The 27,956-nt window shown below is 43.1% G+C and overlaps 1 protein-coding gene across 3 annotated transcripts in view; it reads right to left on the bottom strand.

Moving 5' to 3' along the window:
* Positions 1-26,057, bottom strand: part of LOC111149406 (atlastin GTPase 3) — a 52,375-nt gene extending 26,318 nt beyond the window's left edge. Inside the window, exons 1-5 of one of the 3 annotated variants that reach the window (XM_022506438.1) lie at positions 25,973-26,057; positions 12,462-12,676; positions 12,175-12,318; positions 3,500-3,604; positions 2,970-3,020 (exon numbers count right to left, since the gene is read on the bottom strand). In XM_022506438.1, coding sequence (XP_022362146.1) covers positions 2,970-3,020; positions 3,500-3,604; positions 12,175-12,318; positions 12,462-12,668 — 507 coding nt within the window. In that variant the 5' untranslated portion in view covers positions 12,669-12,676; positions 25,973-26,057. Of the gene's footprint in view, positions 1-2,969; positions 3,021-3,499; positions 3,605-12,174; positions 12,319-12,461; positions 12,677-25,635; positions 25,682-25,972 lie in introns of those variants that run through there. The other 2 variants (XM_022506435.1, XM_022506436.1) reach the window with 2 other exon arrangements.
* Between the last annotated feature and the right edge of the window lie 1,899 nt (positions 26,058-27,956).

Raw genomic sequence — 27,956 nt, 5'->3', positions numbered from 1 at the left:
AAAAAGAAAAATATTAAGTGTTGGTGAGAATGTGGCAAAAAGGGAACCCTTGGGCACTTGGGTAGCTCAGCTGGTTAAGCGACTACCTTCGGCTCGGGTCATGATGCCAGGGTCCCAGAACTGAGTCCCACATCAGGCTCCAAGCTCAGCAGAAGTCTCCTTGTCCCTCTGACCTCCTCCCCTCTCATGCTCTCTCTTATTCTCTCTCAAATAAATAGATCTTAAAAACAAAAACAGGGGTGCCTGGGTGTTTCAATGGGTTGGGCCTCTGCCTTCGGCTCAGGTCATGGTCTCAGGGTCCTGGGATCAAGCCCCGCATCGGGCTCTCTGCTCAGCAGGGAGCCTGCTTCCCTTCCTCTCTCTCTCTCTGCCTGCCTCTCTGCCTACTTGTGATCTCTGTCTTCAAATAAATAAATAAAATCTTTAAAACAAAACAAAACAAAAACAAACGAACCCTTGTCCACTGTGGGCAGACATTTAATTGATGCAACTATCATGAAAAACAGTATGGAAGGTCCTTAAAAAATTAAAAATGAGGGGTGCCTGGGTGGCTTAAAGCCTCTGCCTTCAGCTCAGGTCATGATCCCAGGGTCCTGGGATCGAGCCCCGCATCGGGCTCTCTGCTCAGCAAGGAGCCTGCTTCCCCCCTCTCTCTGCCTGCCTCTCTGCCTACTTGTGATCTCTGTCTGTCAAATAAATAAACACAATCTTTAAAAAAAAAAATACAGGGGCGCCTGGGTGGCTCAGTGGGTTAAGCCTCTGCCTTCGGCTCAGGTCATGATCCCAGGGTCCTGGGATCGAGCCCCGCGTCGGGCTCTCTGCTCAGCAGGAAGCCTGCTTCCCCTCCTCTCTCTTTCTCTCCCTGCCTGCCTCTCTCCCTACTTGTGATCTCTCTCTCTGTCGAATAAATTAAAAAAAAAAAAAAATACAGAAACGACTAGAGTGACAGATGTCCTATTACTAATTGATAGAGCTAAATTCAGCCTCTATGAAGAAGGGTTAGAACGAAGGAGGATCTCCACCAGGACACGTTATTGGCAACAGGGTCTTCACAGAGGTAATCACATTAAGATGAGGTCATCGGGGTGAGCCCTAAGCCAACATGACCAGTGTCCTTATAAAAAAAAGTCACACAGATACAGGGAGAAGAATGCAATGTAAAGACAAAGAGACATGCAGAGGGAAGGCAGAAGCAGAGACTGAAGGCCTACAGCGAAGGCCAAAGAATGCCAAGGACGGCCGGCAGACCAGCAGGAACCAGGAAGGTCAAGCACGAACTCTTCCCCACAGGCTCAGGAGGGTGCGGCCCCGTGAACAGCTTGAGTTCTGACGACCGGACTCTAGAACTGTGGGATTTTGTTACAGCAGCCCTCACACATCACCCGGGCCTACTCATGAGGACCTCTGACCGACTGATGACACGATCCATAAAGAACTACGTCACCTCAAACATGAGTGTGTCTGGGGCACGGGGTCCACAGCCGCACACGGCTCGGTGGTCAAAAACGTGTGCGAAACGAAGGAGAATACAAAGAAGTGTCAGGTGAAAAGGTGTAAAACTCGGGTCTTGCTGGAAATGTTTCAGGAACAACAGCTCCCAACCCCCAGAGCAGAACCGCCAGTTATAAAGTACAAGCCAAAGTTGAGGAATTCATTTTCTTTGCTTTTTAAAGGACTATAAATTAGAGCTAACTCAAAGTGATCCCCATAATAAATGACACCCATACTGCTCTGCAGGTCGATATGTTTTCTTGAGTGTCAAAGGGATAAGTGAGATCAGAAAAACATGCCAAGAATTGCATTCAACTCTGGAATACCCCTGGAAGAGTATTTTACAGGAATAACATGTAAGAAGGGCTGCATGGAGAACAAAAGACAACGACTAATAGTAGTAGTAGTAACAGTAATAATAAATAACGGCTCACAGTTATTAAGCACATACTCTTTTCTAGGCACATAATGCTATGCATTTTATAAATGACATTCCTAGCCTCACCTGGATTTTTGCAAAGCGTCACTGAATGCACACCTGTCCCTATATATCTAAACAGCCAGAGTGATCCTCTGCTCAAATATCGCTCCTCTCCTCAAAACATGCCTCCTGGGACGCCTGGGTGGCTCAGTTGGTTAAGCAGCTGCCTTCGGCTCGGGTCATGATCCCAGCGTCCTGGGATCGAGTCCCACATCGGGCTCCTTGCTCATCAGGGAGCCTGCTTCTCCCTCTGCCTCTGCCTGCCATTCTGTCTGCCTGTGCTTGCTCTCTCTCCCTCTCTCTCTCTCTGACAAATAAATAAATAAAATCTTTAAAAAAAAAAAAAAAATGCCTCCTATATCCATTCCCTGTGACGAAAAGCCCAAGCCCTTGGCAAAGGTCAGGCATCAGCAGGACCTAAATGCCTCTCTGACTTTATCACTAAGCCTCCTCCTGTCACAGGGCACCTGGGTGGCTCAGTGTGAAGAGCCTGACTCTCGATTTTTGCCTCAGGTCATGATCTCAGGGTTGTGAGATCGAGGCCCACATCAGGCTCTGCACTCAGCAGGGAGTCTGCTTAAGATTCTCCCTCTCCTGTCCCTCCGCATCGTGTGCACACACACAGGCACACACACACACAGACACAAGCCTCCTCCTATCATACCTCCTAGTCCTAACCACTGGCCTCCTTGCTGTTCCTCGATCCTGCCAAGCACCCTCCAGTTCAGGTCTTTCTTCTTGGTGCCCCCTGTCCTATACCACTTCCTCCCCAGATATACAGCAGGACTTTCTCTCTCTCTTTCTTGGGTTCTGTGCTCAACTCAGTAAGGCCTTCCCTGATTATCCCACAGTAACAGGGTGCAGGACCACTGTGAGCCAAAACCTCCTACCCATAGTTCTATCCATTACTAAACCTATTCAGCTTTAAAATTTCCCTTAGTCTTAAAACTTTTAAATGATACATTATGACGTTAAACTTTTTATGATGCATACATACCTGTAGCTGCTGAAGATCGTCTTCCTGAATGTTCTGGGACAAATTATAAATCTAGAAAAGAAAAATCCAGATTGATAACCACTCTCTAGCTTCACTTCAAAGGAATCCCAAATAAGCCTAGAGCATTGGAAAGAAGCTTTGCACAACTGAAGGTTTACACGTAAGAGCATGAGGTCTGTTCAAACAATATTACCTGTCTTTTGGAAAACTATGCATATAATGTTGAAACCACCTAATTCTTCCTTTACAGCTTAAAATCAGTTTTCCTAAGTTCTTACCAAATCTCTATTTCCTGTGTAATTAAAGTAATTTCAATTTCCACTTTTCAGACTCTTCTTGGAGTATTTTATACATACTTATAACCGAACTGGAAAAACAGTTAAGCTCTTTCTTGAGCTTAATTTATACCTATAGCCTAAAAAGAACATTTACATATCATCTAGGCATTCTGATAACAGAACTGAAAACGGATATACTCTCCCTTTGCCTTATTTCCTCTACAAACTTTTAGCTTAATCAAGTGGTGATACCTGAACAGAACTAGTCATGGTACTTAGAGCGAAGATGGTGGCACAGTCCTTCACAGTAGACTGGCTGTCAAATGCCCCCTGGGTATCCATCAGAACAACTGCGACCTAAGAGAAAGGGAAATACCAACAAGATATGTTAGAGCGAGAAGGGGAAAAACACAGAGAAGAAACTGAGAAGTACAGGTAACAATTAAATGAGGCTTTGGCACCTGTTTGTAATTCTACAGAAAAGTAGTTATTGAAGTGCCTTGTCTTGATCGGAGAATTTTCCTGGAGATTATCTGCTCTGGCCTGATGAGATGGTATGAAACAGAGACCCACAGAGCCCCACCAATTAAAAGAGTCAAATGTTGAGACCAATTATCTCACTTACCAAGCCAGTCATTCAGATATTTTTATTCACAAAAGTAATAATATGATTATCACTTTTCTGTTACTTATATATCAGGTCCCATTAATCTCATTTTATATTTTTGAATTTTCATACCCCTAATCCCCACTGTGATAGAACCAATGTAAAAATCCACACAAAAGAAAGCATTATGCCGAATAGAAAGATAAGATCAAACCAAATAAAGTTTCTAGCCAGCCTCAAACAAAATTAAAAAAATTTAAATTAAAAAAAAAAAAAGCTTTTATATTGCAAAGTTAAAGATCAACAAAACAAAAAGGCACCACAGAATAGGAGAAAATATCTGCAAATGATGTATCTGGTAAGGGGTTAATACCTAAATATATAAAGAACTTCTACAACTCAACACCAAAAAGGAAACATTCTGATTAAAAAGTAGGCAGAGGATCTGAGTAGACGTTTTTCCCAAAAAGACATACAAATGGCCAACAGACACATGAAAAGATGCTCAACCTCATTAATAATCATCAGGGAGATACAAATCGAAACCACAATGAGGTATCAGTCAGAATGGACAGTATCAAAAAGAAATAACAAGGGGTGCCTGGCTGGCTGAGTGGGCAGAGCACGCAACTCTTGATCTCAGGGTCATGAGTTCGAGCCCCACACTGGTATAGGGATTAATAATAAAAAATAAAATTAAAAAATAAGTGCTGGTGACATTGTGAAGAAAACAGAACCCTCATACGCCGTTGGTGAAAATGTAAACTGGTGTAACCACTGTGGAAAACAGTATGTAATTTCCTCAAAAAATTAAAAATAAATAACAAGTGTTGATGAGGACGTGGAGAAAAAAGAACACTCAACCATCATCGGCAGGAATACAAACTGGTACAGCTACCTTAGAAAACCGTAGGGAGGTTCCTCAAAAAAACTAAAAATAGAAATACCATATGATCCAATTAGTTCCACTACTGGGTATTTACCCGAAGAAAACGAAAACACTAACATGAAAAGGTACATGCACCCACCCTGTGTTTATTGGGGCCTTATTTACAAGAGCCAAGATATGGAAGCAGCCCAAGTGTCCACCAATACATAACTGGATAGAGAAGATGTGGTATACATCTTTGAATATTACTCAGCCATAAAAAAAGAAAAAAAGAGAGATCTTGCCATTTGCAACAACATGGATGGACCCAGTTAGTATTAAGCTAAGTGAAATAAGTGAGACTTAGAAAGACAAATACAATTTCACTTATATGTAGAATCTAAAAAACAAAACAAAAGTACTCTTGAATACAGAGAACTAGTGGTTGCCAGAGGGAGGTGGATAGGAGGACAGATGAAATAAGTGAAGGGGACTAAGAGGTACAAACTTCCAGTAATAAAAGAAGTTAAGAAGATGAAAAGTACAGCATGCGGAATATAATCAATGATATTGTAATAACACTGTGTGGCAACAGATGAGGACTACACTTACCACAGTGAGCAATGAATAATGTACAGAACTAACAAATCAAGAGGTTGAAAGTAATCTAACAGTTACGTTATATGTATCTCAATTATACTTCAAGAATTAGAAAAGAGGGGCGCCTGGGTGGCTCAGTGGGTTAAAGCCTCTGCCTTCGGCTCGGGTCGTGATCCCAGGGTCCTGGGATCGAGCCCCGCATCGGGCTCCCTGCTCAGCGGGGAGCCTGCTTCCCCCTCTCTCTCTGCCTGCCTCTCTGCCTACTTGTGATCTCTCTGTCAAATAAATAAATAAAATCTTTAAAAAAACAAAAAAAAAGAATTAAAAAAATTTTTTTTAATTAGAAAAATAAAACCACCATGAGATACTACTTCCCATCTATGCTGACTATAATCAAAAAGACAAACAAGATCAGGTGTGGCAAGCATATGGCAAGCCTGGGAGCTTCCTGCATTTCCAGTGAGAATGCAGGGTGCTACAGCTGCTTTGGGAAGCATTTCTGCAGTTTTTTGAAGGTTAGCTATGGAGTTCCCATACAACCCAGAAACTCTACTATATTCCCAGAAGTAATGAAAACAAGCTTAATCATACAACTCGGGACGCCTGGGTGGCTCAGTTGGTTAAGCAGCTGCCTTTGGCTCAGGTCATGATCCCAGCGTCCTGGGATCGAGTTCCACATCGGGCTCCTTGCTTGGCGGGGAGCCTGCTTCTCCCTCTGCCTCTGCCTGCCATTCTGTCTGCCTGTGCTCGCTCTCTCTCCCTCTCTCTCTGACAAATAAATAAAATCTTTAAAAAAAAAAAAAATCCTACAACTCATCAGGAAGGAAAGATTATTCTAATTAGAATAATCTAATTAAATAAAGGACTTGAATAGACATTTCTCCAAAGATGACATACGAATGGCCAACAGGTATGTGAAAAGGTATTCAATATCACTCATCATCAGGAAAACACAAATCAGGGACGCCTGGGTGGCTCAGTCCATTAAGCAATTGCCTTACGCTCAGGTCATGATCCCAGGATTCTGGGATCGAGCCCATCATCGGGCTCCCTGCTCAGTGGGAAACCTGCTTCAACCTTTCCCCTTGCTCATGCTCTCTCACTACCTCTCTCTCAAATAAAAATAAATAAAATCGAAAAAAAAAAAAAGGAAAATACAAATCAAAATCACAATGAGATACCCATTTTAGTAGGTGTGAAAGGGTATTATCAAAAAACAAGAGAAATAGGGGCACCTGGCTGGCTCAGTCGGTAGAGCAGGTGACTCTTGATCTCAAGGGTCATGAGTTCAAGCCCCAGGCTGGGCACAGAGATTACTTTGAAAAAAAGAGAGAAATAAGTGTTGGTGAGGATGTGGAGAAATCAGAGCCTCTGATCATACAGCTGCTATGGAAAATAGAATGGAGATTCCTCAAAAAATTAAAAAGAGAACTACTTGGGGCGCCTGCGTGGCTCAGTCAAGTGAAGCATCTGCCTTTGCCTCAGGTTATGATGCCACGTACTGGGATCAGGCCCCACATTGGGCTCCCTGCTCAGTGGGAAGCCTGCTTCTCTCCTCTCCTACTCCCTCTGCTTGTGTTCCCTCTCTTGCTGTGTGTCTGTCAAATAAATAAATAAAATCTTTTTTAAAAATAATAATAAAAATTAAAAAATAAAAATAGAACTACTTTATGATCCAGCAAATCCTCTTTGGGCATATACCCCCCAAAATTCAGACCAGTATCTCGAGATACCTCCATTCCCAGATTCACTGCCACATGATTCACAACAGCCCAGACATGGAAACAATCATCAGTTGATGAAAGAATAGAGAAAATGTGGTATCTACCTACAATGGAATACCACTGAGCCTTAAAGAGGAAGGAATCCTGCCATGTGTGACAACACAAATGAACCTGGAGGATATTAACTGAGATAAGCCAGTCACAGAAGGACAAATACTTCTTGATTCCACTTATGTGAGGTATCTAAATAGTCAAACTCAGAGAAATAGAGAGTAGAATGGTGGTCGGCAGGGGAGAAGGGGAAACGGGACTTGTTTAATGGGTATAAAGTTTCTGTGATGCAAGACGGATGGGTTCTTGAAATCTGCTACACAACACGGTGCCCATAGCTGACAATATTATACCGCACACTTGAAATGTTATTAAAAGGGTACATCTCGTGTTAAGTGCCCTTACCACAGTAAAAACAAGGAAGAAGAAAGGATATGTTCACACCCATACTTGTACATGAATGTTCATGGTAGCATGATTCGTAATAACCACAAAGTAAAAATGACCCAAGCATCCTTCAAATGATGAAAAGATAATGTGTGACACGTCCACACAACACAGTATTGTGCAGCCACAAGAAGAAATGAAGTACTGATGCATTCTACGTCGTGGGTGGGTCTTGAGGGCACTGGGCTGGAATCACCAGCACCGGGCTGGTTGGGTAGAGGGGTCAGGGAGGCCAGACACAGAGACCACAGATTTTATGACTCTGTTTGTATGAAATGCCCAGAAGAGGCAAAGAGATCCGTGGAGAAGGAAAGTAGATCAGTAGTGGCCAGGGGCTGGGATAGGAGGGAAATGGGGAGTGACTGCTAATGAGTAGTGAGTTTCTTTCTGGAGTGATGAAAATTTTCCAGAAGTAGATGGTGGTGATACTTGCTCAGCCTCATGACTACACTAAAAACTGCTGAATTATGTACTTTTAAAGCATAAATTTTATGATATGTGACTTAGATCTCAATGAAAAAGAGCTCAAACTGGCATATATTTACTAACTAGAAAAATAAGCCTGTATCAGGGAAACAAGAAGACTAGAGACAGGCTCTTGAGGAACAGGAGTCATACATACACTCAGATAAAGTGCTGGATATTTGGGGGAAATGGTATTCTTTTCATGCAGTGAAATGGTAAACTGTCATAAACACTGTCAAGAACAATTTGGCAGAAGCTAGAAAAAGGCGGAATGGGCCTCTCGGACCTAGCCATTCCACTTCCAAGTGGCTTTCTAATGTTCTGAACCAGAACACAGAGAAAGAAAAGTATACTTAACATTCTGACTAAATACACACATACATAAGGCTAAAACTAAATTTATCTGTGTACTGCATTCTAACACTTTTCTACTGTTCTAGTTGTTTTTTTTTTTTAAGATTTTATTTATTTGACAGACAGAGATCACAAGTAGGCAGAGCAGCAGACAGAGGTAGAGGAAGAAGCAGGCTAGAGCCCGATGCAGAGCTCGATCCCAGGACCCTGAGATCATGGCCTGAGCCAAAGGCAGACGCTTAATCCACTGAGCCACCCAGGCACCCCTCTAGTTTTTTCTTTTTAAATACTGGTCATGAGGGGCACCTGGGTGGCTCAGTGGGTTAAACCCTCTGCCTTCAGCTCAGGTCGTGATCTCAGGGTCCTGGGATCGAGCCCCACATCAGGCTCTCTGCTTGCAGGAAGCCTGCCTCCCCCTCTCTCTCTGCCTGCCTCTCTGCCTGCTTGTGATCTGTCAAATAAATTTAAAAAAAAAAAAAAAATACTGGTCATGAGTCAATAAATTCATTTCTCTACCATTAATGGGTCATGGTCAGAGTTCAAAGAACCTGGAGTCACGCTTGCACTCAAGGTGACATTTAACAGATCATTCACTGTAGCAAGGATTATAAAAATTTAAAAAAAAAAGAAAGAAACAATCTACATGTTCACCAGTGGGTAAATGGGCAAATAAAAGAAGATATATTCATATGAAGACTACCACATAACAGTTAAAAAGAATAAACTGGAGCCACATATTTAAGAATGTAGATTTTCAATTAAAAAGTAAAAACAAATAATCTACTTTAAAGATTTTATTTAAGAGAGGAAGAAAGAATGCACAAGCAGAGGCTTGACATCATCATCCCGAGATCACGACCTGAGCCAGAATTAAGAGTCAGATACTTGACCAACTGAGCCACCACCCAGGCGCCCCCCCCAAAATAACTATTTCTTTAGCCAGATAAACTGTAAGCTAAAATCTCACCAGCTATATTAAAAAACAAGAAAACCACGCAAAACTGTTATTTGGGTAACTTCTAAAGAACTGCTTATTCGTATGACATTTACCCAATATTATATTGATTTTTGAAAGCTCTCCTGATCCTGCTGAATGTCTGAACACAGTATTTTTTAAAAGAGTAGAAATGCAACAGTGAGCTACCCCTACACCTCTACCGGAATGGCAAAAATTGAGAAGACTGACAACATCAAATGCAGACAAGGATGCAGAACAAGAGAACTTTCACATTCGTTGCTGGAAAAAATGCAAAATGATACAGGTACTTTTCAGTTTGACAGTTTCTTACAAAACTAAATATCACCTTGCCATACAATCCGACAATCGTGCGCCTTGGTATTTACCCAAATTAGTTGCAACTTATGTTTCAACACAAATGCTTACACAGCAGCTTTATTCATAATTGTCAAAACTGGAAGCAAACAAGAAGTCTTTCAGTAGGTGAATGGATACACCGTGGTACGTTCAGACAATGAAATATTATTCAACGATAAAAAGAAAAGAGCTATCAAGTTATAAAAAAAGTGAGGAACCATGAAAGCACACTGCTAAGTGAAAGAAGGCAATCAGAAAAGACTACATGTTGTATGATTCCAACTACATGACATTCTAAAAAGGCAGATTTCTGGAGACAGTGTGAAGATCAGTTGTCGCCAGGAGTTGAGGAGGAGGCGGGAGCAAACAGGTGGAGCACAGAGGGTTTTCGGGCAGTGTTCCTACTGTCTGAAACAGCAACAGCGGCTGCACACTATTACACACTTATCAAAACCCAGAGAACATAAACACAAAGAGGGAACCCTAATGCAAACCATGGGCTTTAGTTAATAATAGAATATCAATTATTAGTTCATTGGGGCGCCTGGGTGGCTCAGTGGGTTAAGCCTCTGCCTTCGGCTCAGGTTATGATCGCAGGGTCCTGGGATCGAACCCTGCATTGGGCTCTCTACTCAGGGAGGAGCCTGCTTCCCCCTCTCTCTGCCTGCCTGCCTCTCTGCCTACTTGTGATCTCTGTCTCTCTGTCAAATAAATAAATGAAATTAAAAAAAAAAATACTGGATCATTAATTATAACAAATGCATCACACTAATACAAGATATAAATAGTAGAGAGAAACTGGCAAGGGGAAGGGCCATCTGGAAACTCTGCATTTTCTGATCAACTTTTCTATAAACCTAACGCTGTCCTAAAAAATAAAGTCTATTAATGTTTCTAAAGGTCAGGAAACCAAAATGATGTCAAAAAAATTGAGCTTTATAAAGGAGTCAATTCAACAAGATTAAAAAAAAAATGAGGACATTACAAATTTTAGATAACTAAAAGCAAAGCTTGCTCACTACTAAGAGTGTAAAGATTTCCTAAACGATTATGAAAATAGAGCAGTTAGTTGCCCACCAATTCTAAAGAAAGGGATCATATGGTGAAAAATAATTCTTTATTCCTAAAAAGAAAATTATGAAAGCATCTACCACACATTACCAGAAAAGGAGAAAGAGAGCAATGATACAAAACAATAGGACTAAAATGAAAACTGTAGGCCTGTTGAAATGCCAGATCGAAGAGCAGCTGTATTACTGACAGCTGTGAAAGCATGCTTTAGGACAGAACTAAAAACAGAAGGAATGGGTTAAAATCTGTTTAAGAAACAGCGACACCCCCAAATTCTCTCTGCCACTTTGAGGAGACACAGGACAGGACTTGCTCCGGACAAAAAAATGTGGGGGAGGCTATAGGACAGTCACTTACTGGACACAGAAGAAATGGGGTAAGAGGTCTACTGATGGCTGGGGGGAGCAGGTGGGGTGCTCACATCTGCATGTGAGATGCCCTAGTGTCCTGTATCTGCTCAGCTCCCACAAGAGTGGCAGCCAGGTCTATGCTACCTTCACAGGAGTAAGAAAGTAAAGAAGAGAAGTAACATCTGAAACACTTGAGGTCATTAACCCTTGGGAAGTGAAAACAAGCAGAGGGAAGAACAGGGCACTTGATAGCTACCTTTTGATTCTGATAGCTACTATTTGTTAGAAACGTTATATTACTGAGGTGCCTTGGTGGCTCAGTCGGTTGGGCATCTGCCTTTGGCTCAGGTCATGATCCCAGAGTCCTGGGATGGAGCTCCACGTAGGGTTCCCTGCTCAGCAGGGAGCCTGCTTCTCCCTCTGCCCCTCCCCCTGCTCATGTGTTCTTCCTCTCTCTCAAATAAATCTTTTTTAAAAATTTTAAAAAATAGGGGTGCCTGGGCGGCTCAGTGGGTTAAAGCCTCTGCCTTCAGCTCAGGTCATGATCCCAGGGTCCTGGGATCGAGCAGCAACTCTGCTCAGCAGGGAGCCTGCTTCCTCCTCTCTCTGCCTGTTTCTCTGCCTACTTGTCATTTCTGTCTGTCAAATAAATGAATAAAATCTTTTTAAAAAAAAGTTTAAAAAAAATTTTTTTAAATAAAAAAAAAAGAAACCTTATATTACTATTTGACCTTTTAAAATATACTCGTGTAGGCGCCTGGGTGGCTCAGTGGGTTAAGCCTCTGCCTTCAGCTCAGGTCATGATCTCAGGGTCCTGGGATAGAGCCCCATGTCGGGCTCTCTGCTCAGCAGGGAGCCTGCTTCCTTCTTCTCTCCCTGCCTGCCTCTCTGCCTACTTGTGATCTCTTTCTCTCTGTGTCAAATAAATAAATAAAATCTTAAATATATATATATATATACTCGTGTTATTTTTAAACCATGCACTTACATTATTTTCAGATGAATTATCAGAGTACACATTAAAGTTCTTGTCCTGTTGTTGTTTTTGTTAATTAACAAGTCTTTTCTTCCTTACCTTCTTCCCACCGGGCTTCTCCACAGTAAAAACTTCACTCCAGATCTGAATCCCTGTTGTTTCTGGGTCAGAGCCCCCTCTCCATGAAAACCCTGTTAATGGTTCTTCTGAGTCACCCAACCAATTTGAATGACCACCTTCCTTCTATAGGGAAAAAAAAAAGAAATCTCCATTAAGTCTTAAATTTTGAGTAATTTTACATATCAAGGATAATCAACGAGCTTATTTTGCTCTTTTGGACACAAAAGTCTCATTTTCCAATCTGAAATGAAACAATTCTAGTTTACCTGGAAATATAAATATCGTAGCATGAAGTCCAGGAAGAAGGACTTGCCCTTTCGGAAGGCACCAGCCACCGACACCACCACCACATCAAGGTCTCGGATGTGGTCCTGTAAAAGAATGCTGGCCAAGGCTTTCTCTTCTAACTCATAGGAATGCTGGTCTTTCTGAACCAAAACAACCTGCACTGGGCCAGGCTTTCCACTCTCCATGGCATCACCTAGATTGTTGTAGAGGAAAAAAAAATTAGTTTCAAATCTTTTTTAAATTTGTATTTTTGAACATGGGAAAAGCAAAAATTTTTAAATGACACAAAAGCACAAACAATAAAAGAAAAAATGACAAATTAGACTCCATTAAAATTAAGAGTTTTTGTTCATTAAAAGACATCATTAATGTGAGGATGGGGTAACTGGGTGATAGACATTAAGGAGGGCATGTGATGTAATGAGCACTAGGTGTTACATAAAACTGATGAATCACTGACCTCTACCTCTGAAACCAATAATACATTATATGTTAATTAACTGAATTTAAATTTTAAAAAAGACATCATTAAGAGAAAGTAAAAATGAAAACCACAGACTAGGAGAAAATACCTATATCCAAAAGACTCACATCCACAGTAAATATAAAAATCCGTAAGAAAAGGACAAATATTCCAATTTTAAAACAGTAATAAGCAGGGCACCTGGGTAAGCTCAGCCAGTTAAGCGTCTGCCTTTGGGTCAGGTCATGATCCCAGGGTCCTTGGATCAAGTCCCAGGTCAGGCTCCCTGCCTCTCCTTCTCCCTCGGCCCCTCCTCCCTGCTCGTGCCCTCTTTTCCTCTCACTCTCTCTCCCTCAAATAAATAAAATCTTTAAAGATGAACAGAGCGCCTGAGGCAGGGCTCAATCCCAGGATCCTGAGATCATGACCTGAACCGAAGGCAGAGGCTCAACCCTCTGAGCCACCCAGGTACCCCAATAAATAAAATCTTAAAAAAAAAAGATTCATATCAACTTTATTCAAAATAGTCCCAAACCAGAAACAATCCAAATGTCCATCAGCAGTAGAAAGGGTGCCTACCACTGCTAAGCCTTTTAATACACATTTTAATCTTCAGAATAACATAATACAGCCTCATCTTTAAAAATAAGGAAACTAGGGCTTACAAAAGTTAAACGTCTTGTCCAACATGTTCTGGAGAAAAGCTCGAAAGGCTCTTTATGTGCTAGGACTTGCAGATCACTCTTTTTTTTTTTTTTAAGATTTTACTTATTTATTTGACAGACAGAGATCACAAGTAGGCAGAGAGGCAGGCAAAGAGAGAGGAGGAAGCCGAATTCCTGCTGAGCAGAGGAGCTGCTCCATCCCAGGACCCTGGGATCATGACCTGAGTGGAAGGCAGAGGCTTACCCCACTGAGCCACCCAGGCGCCCCTTGCAGATCACTCTTAACAACCTAGTCAACATTTTAGGGGCAATTAATTCTTTACCTCACAATTAAGCACTAACTAGCAGTTTCCCTACCAAAGTTGAAAGCAGAAAGATATCAATTCTTTGAAATTCACAGAGCCACTCAGCAGCTATGGATTTACCAAAAGTTTACAAAAAACTACCAGTGTGGCCTCAGGGATGAAGCAAAGCACTATTTCCTGAAGTATAAGTATGCAGCACTGGTATAAAAGATGTTTTCATGTAGTTAAAAGGACATTATTTTAATAATTACGTATTTTCATGTGTATAAGGAAACAAAATCATGTTTTAATGGTTTACTACTTAGAAGAATGCTAAGTTTAAAAGATGAATCAATTCAAAGTAAATTGAAAAACAAATATTAAGCAAAGCACAGTACAGGCAAGCAGATATGGCCAAAATCCCAAATACAGTGTCTGTCGCGGCGGGCGTGACAAATCGACCAGGAATGTGAGAGTAAGAGGATGAAGGAAAGAACTCGAGAAGCAGAGAGATGGGGGCAGGAGGAGCACTGAGGAGGATGTCCAACAGTGCTAAGTTTATTCAAAGCATTAAGGCCATATATATAGTGATATTACAATAGGAGAAGCAATACATCTGTGTCTAGTTAAACAACCACAAGTTCCCATAGTAAGTTTCACAATTAACTATAAGCAGACCTCGTGATGCCAAATGGCTGATGCCAGTACAATTGTTCTGTATTGATACAGCAAACCTGAAAGTAATTTATGGGATGTACTAGGGCAGCAAGGACCAGCCATGAACTTAAGACCCCAACCGAATTGTTCTCATTTGTTTAGCAAGCGTGTGGGAAGTCACGTAGGCCAGCGCACAACACATAGCACAGACCCTTTCTCAGTGGTACTCAACTTTTCCCGTCCTAAACCTTTTGTTAGGTTATTCAGACTTTAAAGGAGGCACAAGTCGGGGCCTGGTTTGGTCCTCGTCTCAAGCCTTATTGCAGCCTCCCACAGGTCCCCAAATTACTTTTGTCTGGGAAACACTGAAGGCTGCGTGATCACAGTAAGAAAGTCAACAAAACAGCTTGCCTGCCAGATTCTACCCACTGAGCTATGGGAATTACTACTCACTTTTTATACTTAAAATATCAGAGAGCAACAAAAGGTTCTTCCCACTTTTATATTTTTATCAAACTAGTGGAAAACAAGTTATAAATATACTTAAACTGCCATGATACCCTTGTAATAAATGTGTATTACTATCTTTCTTCCCCATTACTGCCTGGGTAAGAAGGAAACATTTCTGTGAATAATCTCTTGCGGTCCTTTTTACTGCCACAATAGGAGGTGAATCCAGGACCTAAAGACCTTCAATCTTTCATATGAAAGAACTAACGAGGGCGCCTCGGTGGCTCAGTTGGCTAAGCGTCTGCCTTCAGCTCAGGTCAGGATCTCAGGGTCCTGGGATCGAGTGCCGCATGGAGCCCCCCTATTCAGTGGGGAGTCTGCTTCTCACTCTCCCTCTGCTCCCCCTGCTGTGCTTGCTCACTTTCTGTCAAATAGATAAAAATAAAATCTTAAAAAAGAAAAAAGAACTAACGAGAACTCACTCAGATCTTATGGATAAACCAGTGTTAAGTACTGCACAAGACTCAGAGCAGTTCCAAATCAAGTCCCTGAGGTGGCTGGTTGCTCCCCCAATAAGTCATTTTCCCCTCCTGCTATGGCGACTGATTTTTCGCTGGGCATCAAACTGCCCAAAAGAAATCTTCAACCCAACCTTGCAGCGAGGGTTATCACTGTGTGACTAAGTTCAGACTGGAAATGATACAGCAAATTCTGGGGCAGGCACTTTCCCCTTTTCTGCTCTCTGGATGTATTTGGGGGAGGTAGTCATCATGCACCAGGCCCATGAGGACAACGCCCCAGAAACACTGGAGCAACAAGAGACGTAGGGCCTCAGACTTCATGTAGCAGAACTGCCCTGCTGGCTCACTTTCATGTGAAATAAGTAAATAAATGTCTACCTCATTTAGATAACTAATTTGAAGGCTCTACCGAGTACAGCCAAACCCAGGAACCAGTTTAAGAGTCCCCCAGGATCTCACAATTAAGTTCATGATACTGGCTCTTTCCATTTCATCTATTAAACCATTAAAGTCTACCGAACAAAGCAGGCACACAACAGCCGATCACAGGAAGAATGAATCCGACGGGCTGTAATATAGTGGAAGGCCACAACCCTGAGAATGCAGGTGGTTTTGCCAGAGCAACAGACACAGAAGGTAAGGTTCCCCCGGCTACTGACAAGACGGAATAACCCAGTGACAGGAACGTATGCAGTTGTGCACAATGAGCTGTACTTCAAGAGAAGCTGAAGACCACTGAGGACAGTTGCGGGGGGAAAAGGTGATAAAGCCCTTCACTCAACTCTTCCTCTCCTTCTGCCCAGAGCACAGTGAAAAGGAAAGAGAAAACCAGACTACATTTAGTTGGAGGAGGGGGCTGATCTTCCATTTCTCTTCGAATGGTTTACTGGACACACTGGATTTAGAAAGATCTTGCTCCTTTGGTTCCCATCCACTTAAAGGAAAAATCATTGTGAACCGCACACATCACCAATAATCCAATTTAAACAAATAAAGTTGCTCACTTTTCACCATATCATCTTTCTCTCTCATTTTCTAAGACAAGACAGTACCTTTTTTTCCTAAAAGATTATTTATTTTGAGAGAGAGCAAAAGGGAAGAGAGGGAGAAAGGAAGAGAGAATCTCTAGCAGACACGGCACTGAGCATAGAGCCTGACACAGGGCTCACTCTCACGACCCTGAGATCATAACTGGAGCCAAATCCAAGAGTCAGATACTCAACCGACTGAGCCAGCCAGCTGCCCCCAAGACAGTATCATTGATCTTCCAAGTAAAAACTTTATTTTTACTCACCCCTTTCCAGGTGTCATATAAATGCCCTTTGCTCTTTAAAAAAATTGCTAAAAGGGGTGCCTGGCTGGCACAGTTGGAAGAGTATGCAACTCTTGATCTTGAGGTCATGAGTTCAAGCCTCACATGGGGGGCAGAAATTACTTAAATGAGTAAAACTATAAACATTTTAACAAAAAAATAAATGTCCTTTGACGATTTATCCCCATATCTCAGGCTCCCCAATCCTTTAAGATCTCTTAATCAAAACCTCAGGACCTTCTCCCTTAGATCTTACCACCTCCAGATCTTTCTCGCCTGTCAGGTACTATCCCCAAGCGTTGCTTTAATGATGCAATCTCACCCGTTAGGGCTGACCTCCTTCAACATAGTACATAAATACATCGCGACAGCAACTACATAAGGGCGACCCAAACACTTTATGGATCAAGGGCTCAAAGCTGAATCTCCATCCTCTAAGTCCAACCCTTTCACCATTCTCCCCGCTGCCTTGCTTCCTCTTTTTCCTCACCCACCTCGTCCTCTCAGGCAAATTTATTTTCACTAGTCTTTCTACTGAAGAAACAGGATTCTGGTCCTGTCCTGCCTTGACTCCAAAATTTCAAATGTATAACTTATTCAACCACTTGTTCCCATGGCCTGAAAAACACATCCTCCCCCCCAAACTCCCTTCAACACCCACCTTCTCCTCCCTCTGGCCCTATCCTCTGCCTATCACTTTACATGGTATACTAAAAAAAAAAAAAAGAAGAAGAAGAAAAGAAAAAAAATACTTTCTGGAGTCTAGATACAGCGGGGCTTGAATGCTTCCTTTCTCCCCTCTAGAATGTAAGCTCCATTAGGGTAAGAATTTTTGTCTCTGCCGTTCAATGCCATATCCCCCAAGATCCCAGAACAGTGCCCACACATAGTAGATATCCAAAAAATATTTCTGGAATAACTGAATGAACTCCACCACTTAAGTCTCAATGTAACTATGGATAAATTTCTAACCACTTGCAGGTCCATTTATATAGAAACTGAATACTCATCTCAAAGCCCAGAGTCTAATACATACTAGAAACTCAATAAAGTGGTCCCACTTTCCTATTAACCTCATACATACTATATTATCCCACCCACTCTAATATTAATATTAATCATGACTTATCACTCAAGTGGGAACTTCTGGGGAGTAGGGAAACTGTTATACTCAGCCCCAGTATCTAAAAGGAAGAGTAACAGTCTCCTAGTATTATGAGCACTAAACCCAGTAATACTTGTCAAGCACCTCAATAAAAACCAGTTTCTTCCCTTCCCCCTTGCGGTCTCCTTTCTTTCTGGGCCAAACTCCCTGAAGGTGTGTCTTCATTCATGGACCTGCCCATTCCCTGCTCATTCCCTTGCAACCTGACTTTCCTCTCAACCTCCTTGCTCAAACTCTTCACTAGTTTATCAAGGACCTCTCTTGCCAAATCCAATGGCCCTTCCTTGATTCGCACTCCACCCTCTCTACATAACAAAACACAACTGGCATCTGCTTCTAGAACTCCTGAAAACCTTTGGTCTCAGAGACAGTGCCCATTTCTAGCTCCCTCCCAACCTCTTCACCATCTTTTGCTACTTCTTTTTCTCTTCAGCCTTCTCTGAGCGCCATGGGTGCTCTGCTTCAGTCTCGAAGTTCTCCTTCACTCCCTCAATAAGCTCTTTATTCTTGTCATTTCACTATACCCTCTTTTGGTGATGCAACGTCATTAATTCCCAACCTACATTCAGGTCCAACACACGACTGCCTCAGGAACAGATGCACCTGGATACTCCACCGTCACCTCCTTCTCAGGAGTAGTGTGTAGAAATATATGGGCACAAGAGTCAAGAGACAAGTTCCTGTTCCAGTTCTACCACTAACAGCCTATGTGACTCTGGGCATGTCTAGTCTGTGGTCTCAAGAGTGAAATGAGTCAAGATTTAACTTCTAGGGGGCGCCTGGGTGGCTCAGTGAGTTAAAGCCTCTGCCTTCAGCTCAGGTCATGATGATCGAGCCCTGCATCAGGCTCTCTGCTCGGCAGGGAGCCTGTTTCCTCCTCTCTCTCTCTGCCTGCCTCTCTGCCTACTTGTGATCTCTGTCTATCAAATAAATAAATAAAATCTTAAAAAAAAAAAAGATTTAACTTCTAGAAACCTCGAGGACTAACACTCTCTATGTCTATTTATGGCATTACTGCAATGAATCCTCAGTTACTCTACTTCTTTCAAATCTCTACTTCTCAGCCTCCACAGCTTCCCTGACTCTATCTTCCTATATACCGTATAGCTCCAAATCCAATTGTTTCCTTTTATATATATATATTTGAGAGAGCGAGCGAGCGTGGGAGGAGTGGGGGGAAGAGGGCACAGAGGGAGGAGAGAGACTCTTAGGCAGACCCCACACTGAACGTGGCGCCTGACACAGGGCTCAATGCCATGATCCTGAGACCACAACCTGAGCTGAAACCAAGAGTTGGACACTTAACTGACCGCACCACCCAGGCACCCCTCATTTCTCCCTTCTATGACTTAAGCTTGTTTTGGCAAAGGTTGTTATTCTCTGGTGAGGCAGAATGTACAGGAGAAAGGTCTTCCCCAACACTTAGGGCCCAGCTGTAGAATGACTGTACAACCACATGATTAAATCGTTTTACTTCTCTGGGTCTCAGTTTCCTCTACAAAACCAGGCAGTTAGGTGAAGCTATTTTTTTTTTTTTTTTTCTAGCTCTAAGATTCAATGACTCTTCAACAACTGAAAATTTCCTGAATGTCTAGATTGGTCAAACTTGCTAGGTAACCTATACATCCCTCGGGTTAAATTTAAATTGTACAGGCCTGGCTAAAGAACAGATCAAAATTTATAATGATAAAAACATTAAAGCAACTTGCTCAGCAAGGACTCACACAAAAGTTTCTGAGTTTTGGGGTTTTTGTTTTGAGGGGTTTTGGTGGGAGAGAGGAAGGGTTTCCCCTAATTGCAATGAAATTACTCCCACTTCTCAGGAATCTTAAACTCTGGAGATCTTACCTCCAGGAATGGTATTAGAAAAACCTTTAGGGTGCCTGAGTGGCTCAGAGGGTTAAGCCTCTGCTTTCCTCTCAGGTCGTGATCTCAGGGTCCTGGGATCATGCCCCGCATCGGGCTCTCTGTTCAGCAGGGAGCCTGCTTCCCCCTCTCTCTCTGCCTGCCTCTCTGTCTACTTGTGATCTCTCCGTGTCAAATAAAGAAATAAAATATTAAAAAAAAAAAAAGAAAAGAAAAACCTTTAGGGGACAACCTTTTATGCCTTTTCCCTTTAGGAAAGCAATTATTTCCCAAGATCTAGATAACCACTCTGAGACAACAGTAATCCTCACTTATATGAATGGTTAATGCTTATTTAGATGAAGAGTTGATGCTGTATTATGTTCATTTATATGAATAACAGAAGAGACATTTTGAACACACAGATATGGCCTGAGTATAGCCACATCTGTCATCCATTTACACATAAGTGAACTGAAAACCAATGTTTAAAAAAAAAAAAAGGCAAGTAGACCAAATACTGTATCATACTGCCAATTCTGATTATTGCTGTAAATAGTACACGGTAATACTGAATCAGCCATCATTTCAGTTATGTAAGAATTGCTAAAAATTCTTGGATAATTAAAAAGCCTTTCAACAGTCCATGTGGAAGCTACAAACTTTTTTCTAATTACTTTTAAAGTAGTGATTTAGCCTTTACTTCTGGCACAACACACCTTAACCCAGACTAACCAGTAGGTTTAAATGTGCCTGTTCAAATAATCTCTGTAATAACCGCATTCAACAGCCTGGCTCTGCACTAAAATGAGAACAGACAACCCAAGTAGAAAGAAGCTGAAAGACTAACAAGTGAAACTAATTCTCATAGGAAAACTGTAGAGATCTGAGCAAATGACAGCATTAACTCTTTTAGAATGATCTAACTCTGAATGTTTGTCTTAAAGATGTTTTATTTGAGAAAGAGAGAACACGCAAGGAGGGGCAGAGGGACAGAGAGAGAGAATTTCAAACAGACCCCCTCACTGAGCGAGGAGCCCAAAAGGGCTCCATCTCATGACCCCAAGATCACAACCTGAGCTGAAACCAAGAATCAGACGCTCAACTGACTGCGCTTCCCAGGAGCCCCTGCAGCTACTTTTTAAAAAGTCTTTTAGATTGGGGTGCCTGGGTGGCTCAGGGGGTTGGGCCTCTGCCTTCAGCTCGGGTCCTGATCTCAGGGTGCTGGGATTGAGCCCTGCATTGGGCTCTCTGCTCGGCGGGGAGCCTGCTTCCTCCTCTCTCTCTGCCTGCCTCTCTGCCTCCTTGTGATCTCTCTCTCTCTCTCTCTCTCTGTCAAATAAATAAATAAAATCTTTTTTTAAAAATAAATAAATAAAAATAAAAAGTCTTTTAGGGGCGCCTGGGTGGTGCAGTCTGTTGAGCATCCATCTCTTGTTTTGGCTCAGGTCACAATCTCAGGGTCCCAGGATCAAGCCCCATGTCAGGCTCTGCACTAGATGTGGAGTCTGCTTGAGATTCCCTCTCCCTCTGCCACTCCCACTTATGCCGCCTCCTTCACTCAAATAAATGAATAAAATCTTAAAAAAAAAAAGTCATGGGGCGCCTGGGTGGCTCAGTGGGTTAAAGCCTCGGCGTTCAGCTCAGGTCATGGTCTCAGGGTCCTGGGATCGAGCCCCGCATCTGGCTCTCTGCTCAGCGGGGAGCCTGCTTCCTTCTCTCTCTCTCTGCCTGCCTCTCTGCCTACTTGTGATCTCTCTCTCTGTGCCAAATAAATAAATAAAATCTTTAAAAAAAAAAGTCATTTTAAAAATGCAAAAGTAGCTGCAGAGGCTAAATAAAAGTCACTGAGACTACGGAATCATCATCAGCCTTTCCAGTCCTATGGAAAACATACATTCTGGGGGCGCCTAGGTGGCCCAGCGGGTTGAGCCTCTGCCTTCGGCTCAGGTCATGATCCCAGAGTCCTAGGATCGAGCCCCACATCGGGCTCTCTGCTCGGCAGGGAGCCTGCTTCCCTCTCTCTCTCTCTGCCTGCCTCTCTGCCTACTTGTGATCTCTTGTCAAATAAATAAATTAAATCTTAAAAAACAAAATATATATATATATATATATACATTCTAAGAAATAAGTTCTATTAAAAAACATTATAGGGGAGGGATAAAAATATATTATGTGTTTAAAAAAATTAAATTAAAAAAAATTTAAAAAAAACATTATAGGGGAAAAAAGTTTAAATTCCCATCAAATATTTGAAAAGACCATCTGAACAGTGATAAACTCAATGAAACTAGTTAACTGGAAGCAAGTACAACTGCTTTTTCAGAAAATTCATACAGAATTGAGTTCATCAATTCAACAATGCAGACCAGGGTTTCTCAATCTCAGCACTACTGGTATCATGGGCTGGGTAACTCTTCGTTGTGAGGAGCTAGCTAGGCTGTTCATTGTAGGATATCTGGCAGCAACTCTGGCCTTTACCCACTAGATACCAGAAGTGCTACCCCTGGTTCTAAGGGGTAGAAATGTCTGCAGATATTGCTAGATGTCCCATCGCAGCAAAATCCCCCCAGGTGAAGAACCACTACGGCAAAGCCGGCCCCAGTGCTCATCTTTACTATTCAGAGTTCCAAAGAGCATATTAACTACAGTTTCAGAAACATTTCACTGAGTAGAGTGTATGACTCAGGGCAAAGTTATGACCTGAGTTTTCCACTCTCCTTTTGAAACACATTACTAAAGGGCAAGAGGAACACACCCAAAACCAGAAGCACACCATTTCATGCCTTGTTCTCGATGGCAGTCTTTAAAGTCCCTAACTCAGGCAAGGCCAGCGAGAACGCATCATCATATATGATGGTAAGCCCTCAGCCAACTCAAACTGCTGGGTGTGGTTCCATTTTGCTGATGGTTGGGAGTGCTTTTATACAGTCTATTTTGTCTTAAGGCAGTAAGTATGCTGGTAGATACACGTACATTTTTAAAGCTGTTTCAATGAAAATACTACCTATACCCAACAGAAGAGAATATGGGGAAAATTTACATTGGAATCAATTAAAGGGTTTAAGAGGAAACTTTTTCTCAATTCATGTGTCACAACAAATCTTTATACTTTAGCACAGAATGCTGAACAAAACCACATTTTGTCAATTTTGTAGTGGTTTATGGATTTATAAAGACCAATTATGACTAAACAGTACTTAAGATTCAGAAATGCAGAGACTAGGTTAAATCTAAAAATGATGCCAGGCTATGCTATAGAAAAAAAATTATTAATAGACTGAGTTCAATATTCATCTTATTTGACTCTTCCCTAAAAATAAAAAATCACCAAAATCAGGGTGCCTGGGTGGCTCAGTTAGTTAAGCGTCTGCCTTTGGATCAGGTCGTGATCCCAGGGTCCTGGGATCCAGCCCTGAAATGGCTCCCTGCTCACCAGGGAGACTGCTTCTCCTCCCTCTGCCCTTCCCCACTGCTTGTGTGCACAAGCGTGCTAGTCCATGCTCCCTGTCTCTCTCTCAAATAAATAAAATCTTAAAAAAAAAATCACCAAAATCCATTTGGTTACCTGAGGGTTTTGTGTTCCAGATGAATAAGGCTTTCTTAATTGTCAATATTTGACTTGGATTCCTTATGATTTCAAGACATAAAAAGTTAATCTTGTTTTTTTTCACTGACTATACCAGCAAAGGCTATTTCCTAACTTTTAATATGCTTTAGCTGTGAAATACATCAACAAGTTCTCTCAATATACATGCTAATAAAAAGCATCCTTTACAAATTTCCAAAGAGCATCAACTTCTCAATACACTGATATTATAAATCAAACTTCCTATTAAGTAAACAAATCAATTCAAATGTAAGCAACCACCTATAGGGAAATTTTATTCTATATTAGTATGCAAATTAGAATTACTCAAGATTCTTTTCTTAACGTTGCCCGGCCACACAATGAATTAAACCACAATCTGTGGGTCCCATGCACTGTCAGGTTTAAAATACCACAGGTTATTCTAATCATGCAGCAGAATGCAGATCCAAAAGCCCAACTAAAGGTTTTTTTTCTTTTAATTAAAGCTTTCCCCTCATTTTTCCCCCTTTGATGTTTTTTAAAGAATATACTCCCAAAACTTCAAAGACAACTTGGGAAAATGCTTTAAAATTTAGATTAACTTTAAAATGCAGCTTTGTTATTTGAACAATTTCTCAGTTCACAAGGCCATAGAAACTTTAACAGGTATGCATTATAGGCAAATTCTAGTTCTCAACAAGTTCACACAACCTGGGGTTCCCTATTTCACTGGAATCTTAATATGTAGCCGAACTGTTAAGTGACCTAGCACTGGGGATTGGGGGAGGTAGAGAGAATTTTATATTAATTTATTGCTTCTTATAATTCTCTATTATCTCATTTTAAATTAGTGTGCATTTATCCTTTATTCTAAGATTTAGAAATCATAAAAATGAAAAACACACGAGCTCCACCATAGAACACCAAGTTAACAAAGCCTATTCTAAACAACTTCTATTGAGTGAAAGCTACAGAAAGTATGCTAGTACACCTATCTATCCTGTTGTCATTTTTCCTAATTTCACGGTTACTCCAATGAGAGAGTAAACGGTAGCTAATAAAACAACGTGCTGTCCTACTGTTAATTCCTCATTACATAGAAATCCTTTTCATCCAAGCCTTTCCTTTACAGGTGGTAAAACAGAAACAGGGACTTCTAGACTTCAAGCTAGTTTCTATGGAAAGTGGGGCGGGGGGGGGGAGCACTAATTTGAATTTCAGTTCACTGCACTACTGAACACCTGACATGGATTAAAACCACGTAGGTTTTGCTTCTCCAAAAGCAAGACAAAATGTGAAACTGCGTTTTTCGTCCGTTAGTTCTTTTCTCCCTTTCACAAATCATTCCACCCAGCTTCGTGTTCAACTTTGAGGGCTGAGATTTATTAAGATTCTTCAGTGTTTTCATTTTTTGCCTTTAGATTTCGCAAGTGAAACTTCTGGCGATTTCAACAGCACACACATTAAGCAAGAATAAAGCCAGGTAAAATGACAGATGAAGTATCCCTCAATCTTTGAAGACTTTCCACTTGGTTTTTTTTTTACCATTCTTTCTGTCTTCAGGAAAGCAAGAGAATGTACGATCCCAAACGTACTAAAAGAACTTCCTAAAAAGCCATTAAGGCCACATTCTTTTATCTCGTTTATGGAAAGAAGTGCGGGTTTAAAATCAACTTTCCTAATGCTTGCCAGCGCCTCGAGGTCGTTAGGATAAAAATAAAGCTTCCAACTCCAAGACACTTCGCAGCCGTCAAGCGCTTTGTCAAAGACAAAGTAAAGCATCTACCTTCCCGCTAGGACCGGGACCCCGGTTGCCGGCCCGCGAGCCTGCGGAGCGCCAGGCGGGAGGGAGCCGCAGCCCCGGAGCGCGCGGCTCCGCCAGGGCGGGGCCGCAACTGCGGGGCGCCGCCCGCCCGTCCCCCGGCCCTAGAGCACCGCGGGCCTCCCCCTAGCGCTGGGCCCAAGCGCCCGGCCCGACCTCCGACAGCTGCCGCTCCCACCCGGAGCCGAAGGAAGCGCCGCCCGCACCCCGCCGGCCGGGCCTCGCTAGCAGCCCCCGGCCCCGAATTCGCGGGCCGAGAGTACCCCGGCGAGGGGCACAGGGTCCCAACCCCGGGACGAGGAACGGGCGGCGGTGCGGGCGGGCGTTCCCCTCGGAAGGAGTCGGGAGGGCGGCGGAGGGGCCACGGAGCGGGCCCGGGGAAAATTGGGCGCCTCACCTGCTCCTCCCGAGGCAGCCGCTACCACTCGCTGAGGGGACAACATGGAGCCTCCGCCTTCAGCAGAAGCAGCAGGGGCGCAGAGAGGGGCGGGCTGAGTCGGGAACGAACCGGGCCCAGGAGGCGGGAAACGGGCGGGGCCTGGACTCTAGAAGAAACTGGGTAGAAGGAGGGGCACGCAGAACTTTGAGGGAACGAACACAGGGCGGGTCTACGAGGCCCGACAGACCGCGCCCCCCGCGACAGGCACTGCGCTTGCCGGACCGGGATGGGGAGGCGCACGGGTCAAATCCCGCCACCGCCCGACGCTGGAGCGCGCGAGCGGGCCGCGGGCTACCTGGGAGTGCGCCTTGGGTGCGATGGTCCGTTGGGAATTGTAGTTCCACGCTCTCTGGGTGCCCCGCCTGCGGGTCCCTATTCTGCGCACTCAGCCGGGGCGGGAAGGAAGCGGAAGAAAGGGGAGGGGCTTGACGCGTCTGTTCGACGACTGAACTACAACTCCCAGTAGGCCATCCGGGGAGGGAGGGGAGGGGCGGGCCGGCTCAGGCCGGGGATCGCCCGCCCGCCCGCCCCGCCGAGATCCAGCCGCGGAGATCCAGCCTTGAGACCCGCCCGGGGGCGGAGGACTTGGGATAACCCGCCGCTAATCCCCACCTGCCGCTTTTGACGGTTCGGTGTTTAAGGACTAAAGAACCAAAAGGAGGCCTCAAACCTGGTGACGTGAGCGTCACTGGTTTTTGTTTTCTTTTTTTAATAACGATTTTGACTTCACAACGAGAGGAGGACGTGACTTCATCACCATCATCATCAGTTTCACCCCATAATCGCATGCCTGGCCAAGCCTGGTGATGGACCATCACCACCACTCTAACAGCTAAAACTTCCAGTGAAACTCCTTCCACAGGCTCTGTCCAGCCTAAGCCATGGCCATGTTTTGTAAACGTCAGGTTTACAGGGGCTTGCTTTAAAGGTACTTTTGCAAGCACACCCTACACCTACTAAACTGTGTGTTAGGTCCATACAAAACAAGGTTCTCCGAAAATGATTTTATTCACACGTCACACGTGATTAAGAAAATGTCAGTTGTGAAGAATCTGTTTGGGTTTGCTGGGGTAGGGGCGGTTATCGGAGATTAGTAGCCGGTGGATCTTACGGGAGACTAAAGCAGCCATCCCATTACCACCCCCTCTTGGCATCACCATATCCTCATTCGTTAGACAAATTATTATACTTTCTTCTGCCTCTAACTTTTTAAATTTATGCCTGTTTGTTTTTAAGGAATCTCTACACCAGACCTGGGGCTTGAATTCACCACTAAGAAATCAAGAGCCGCACGCTCCTCTGACTGAGCCAGAAAGGTGCCCCACGTCTGCCTCTGCCTTAACTATTATAATCTACCCAGAACCTCCTTCCAGCAACCTTCAGGCCCTGCCAAGCCTTTGAGCTGTTTTTTTTTTTGTTTGTTTCTTCCTACTTCCCAAGAGATTAGGACAGAGGTGAAGAGTGAGAGATAATTCTGTGTAATCTTATCTAAAGAAATCCTATTTTGATTTCTCTCACCCTGCCTTCCTATTTTCCCCCAAACTTGATTGAGATTACTTGAATACCCGCCTCTAGGCTTGAGATTTAAGAGTCTCGATTAGATCTAGCCCACTCAGGCCGGCAAGAAACTAGCCAGTAGTGGTTATTGGGGTTTTACACTACATGTGCAGAAGGCAGGACCTACAGGATATGACACAAGTCCAGGCCATTATGTGGCATGCTCAGGAAGAGAGAGGGGCTAAAGGCCAATGTCTGGTCACAATTGCAACGCACAGTGTAAGAATTTAAAATTGCACACACATCCCAGAATTCTCCAGTACCCTTCCCTGTCCAACTTCATTAGACTTCTTACCATCTGACTTGTGTTTTATTTTTATTTATTTGAGGGAGAGAGCAAGAGTGGGCATGGGCTGAGGGGCAGAAGGAAAAGCAGACTCCCCACTGAGAAAGGACCCCCCACACACACACACCCCCACCCCAACCGCCCGGTGATGCGGTGCTTGATCCCAGGACCCTAGGATCCTGATCTGAGCTGAAGGCAAACACTTAACTGACAGAGCCACCCCAGGTACCTCAGACTTATGTTTTAAGTAAAACATAATCTTTTTGTTTCTCTTCCCACTAGAGGAATTTTGTCTGTTTACTTTGTTTATTGCTATATCCACAGTGCTTCATACAATGCCAAGCAAATAATAGAAACTAATATTTATTGAACAGATGAGAAAAGAAGGGATATGGGACATTTAACACTGCTCACTCACTTTATTGCTCCCTTAATA

Source organism: Enhydra lutris, unplaced genomic scaffold (assembly GCF_002288905.1).
Source record: "Enhydra lutris kenyoni isolate GAN:26980312 unplaced genomic scaffold, ASM228890v2 scaffoldscaffold22, whole genome shotgun sequence".
In the NCBI taxonomy this organism is placed as follows: domain Eukaryota; kingdom Metazoa; phylum Chordata; class Mammalia; order Carnivora; family Mustelidae; genus Enhydra; species Enhydra lutris.
This window is presented reverse-complemented; position numbering and strand designations above follow the sequence as displayed.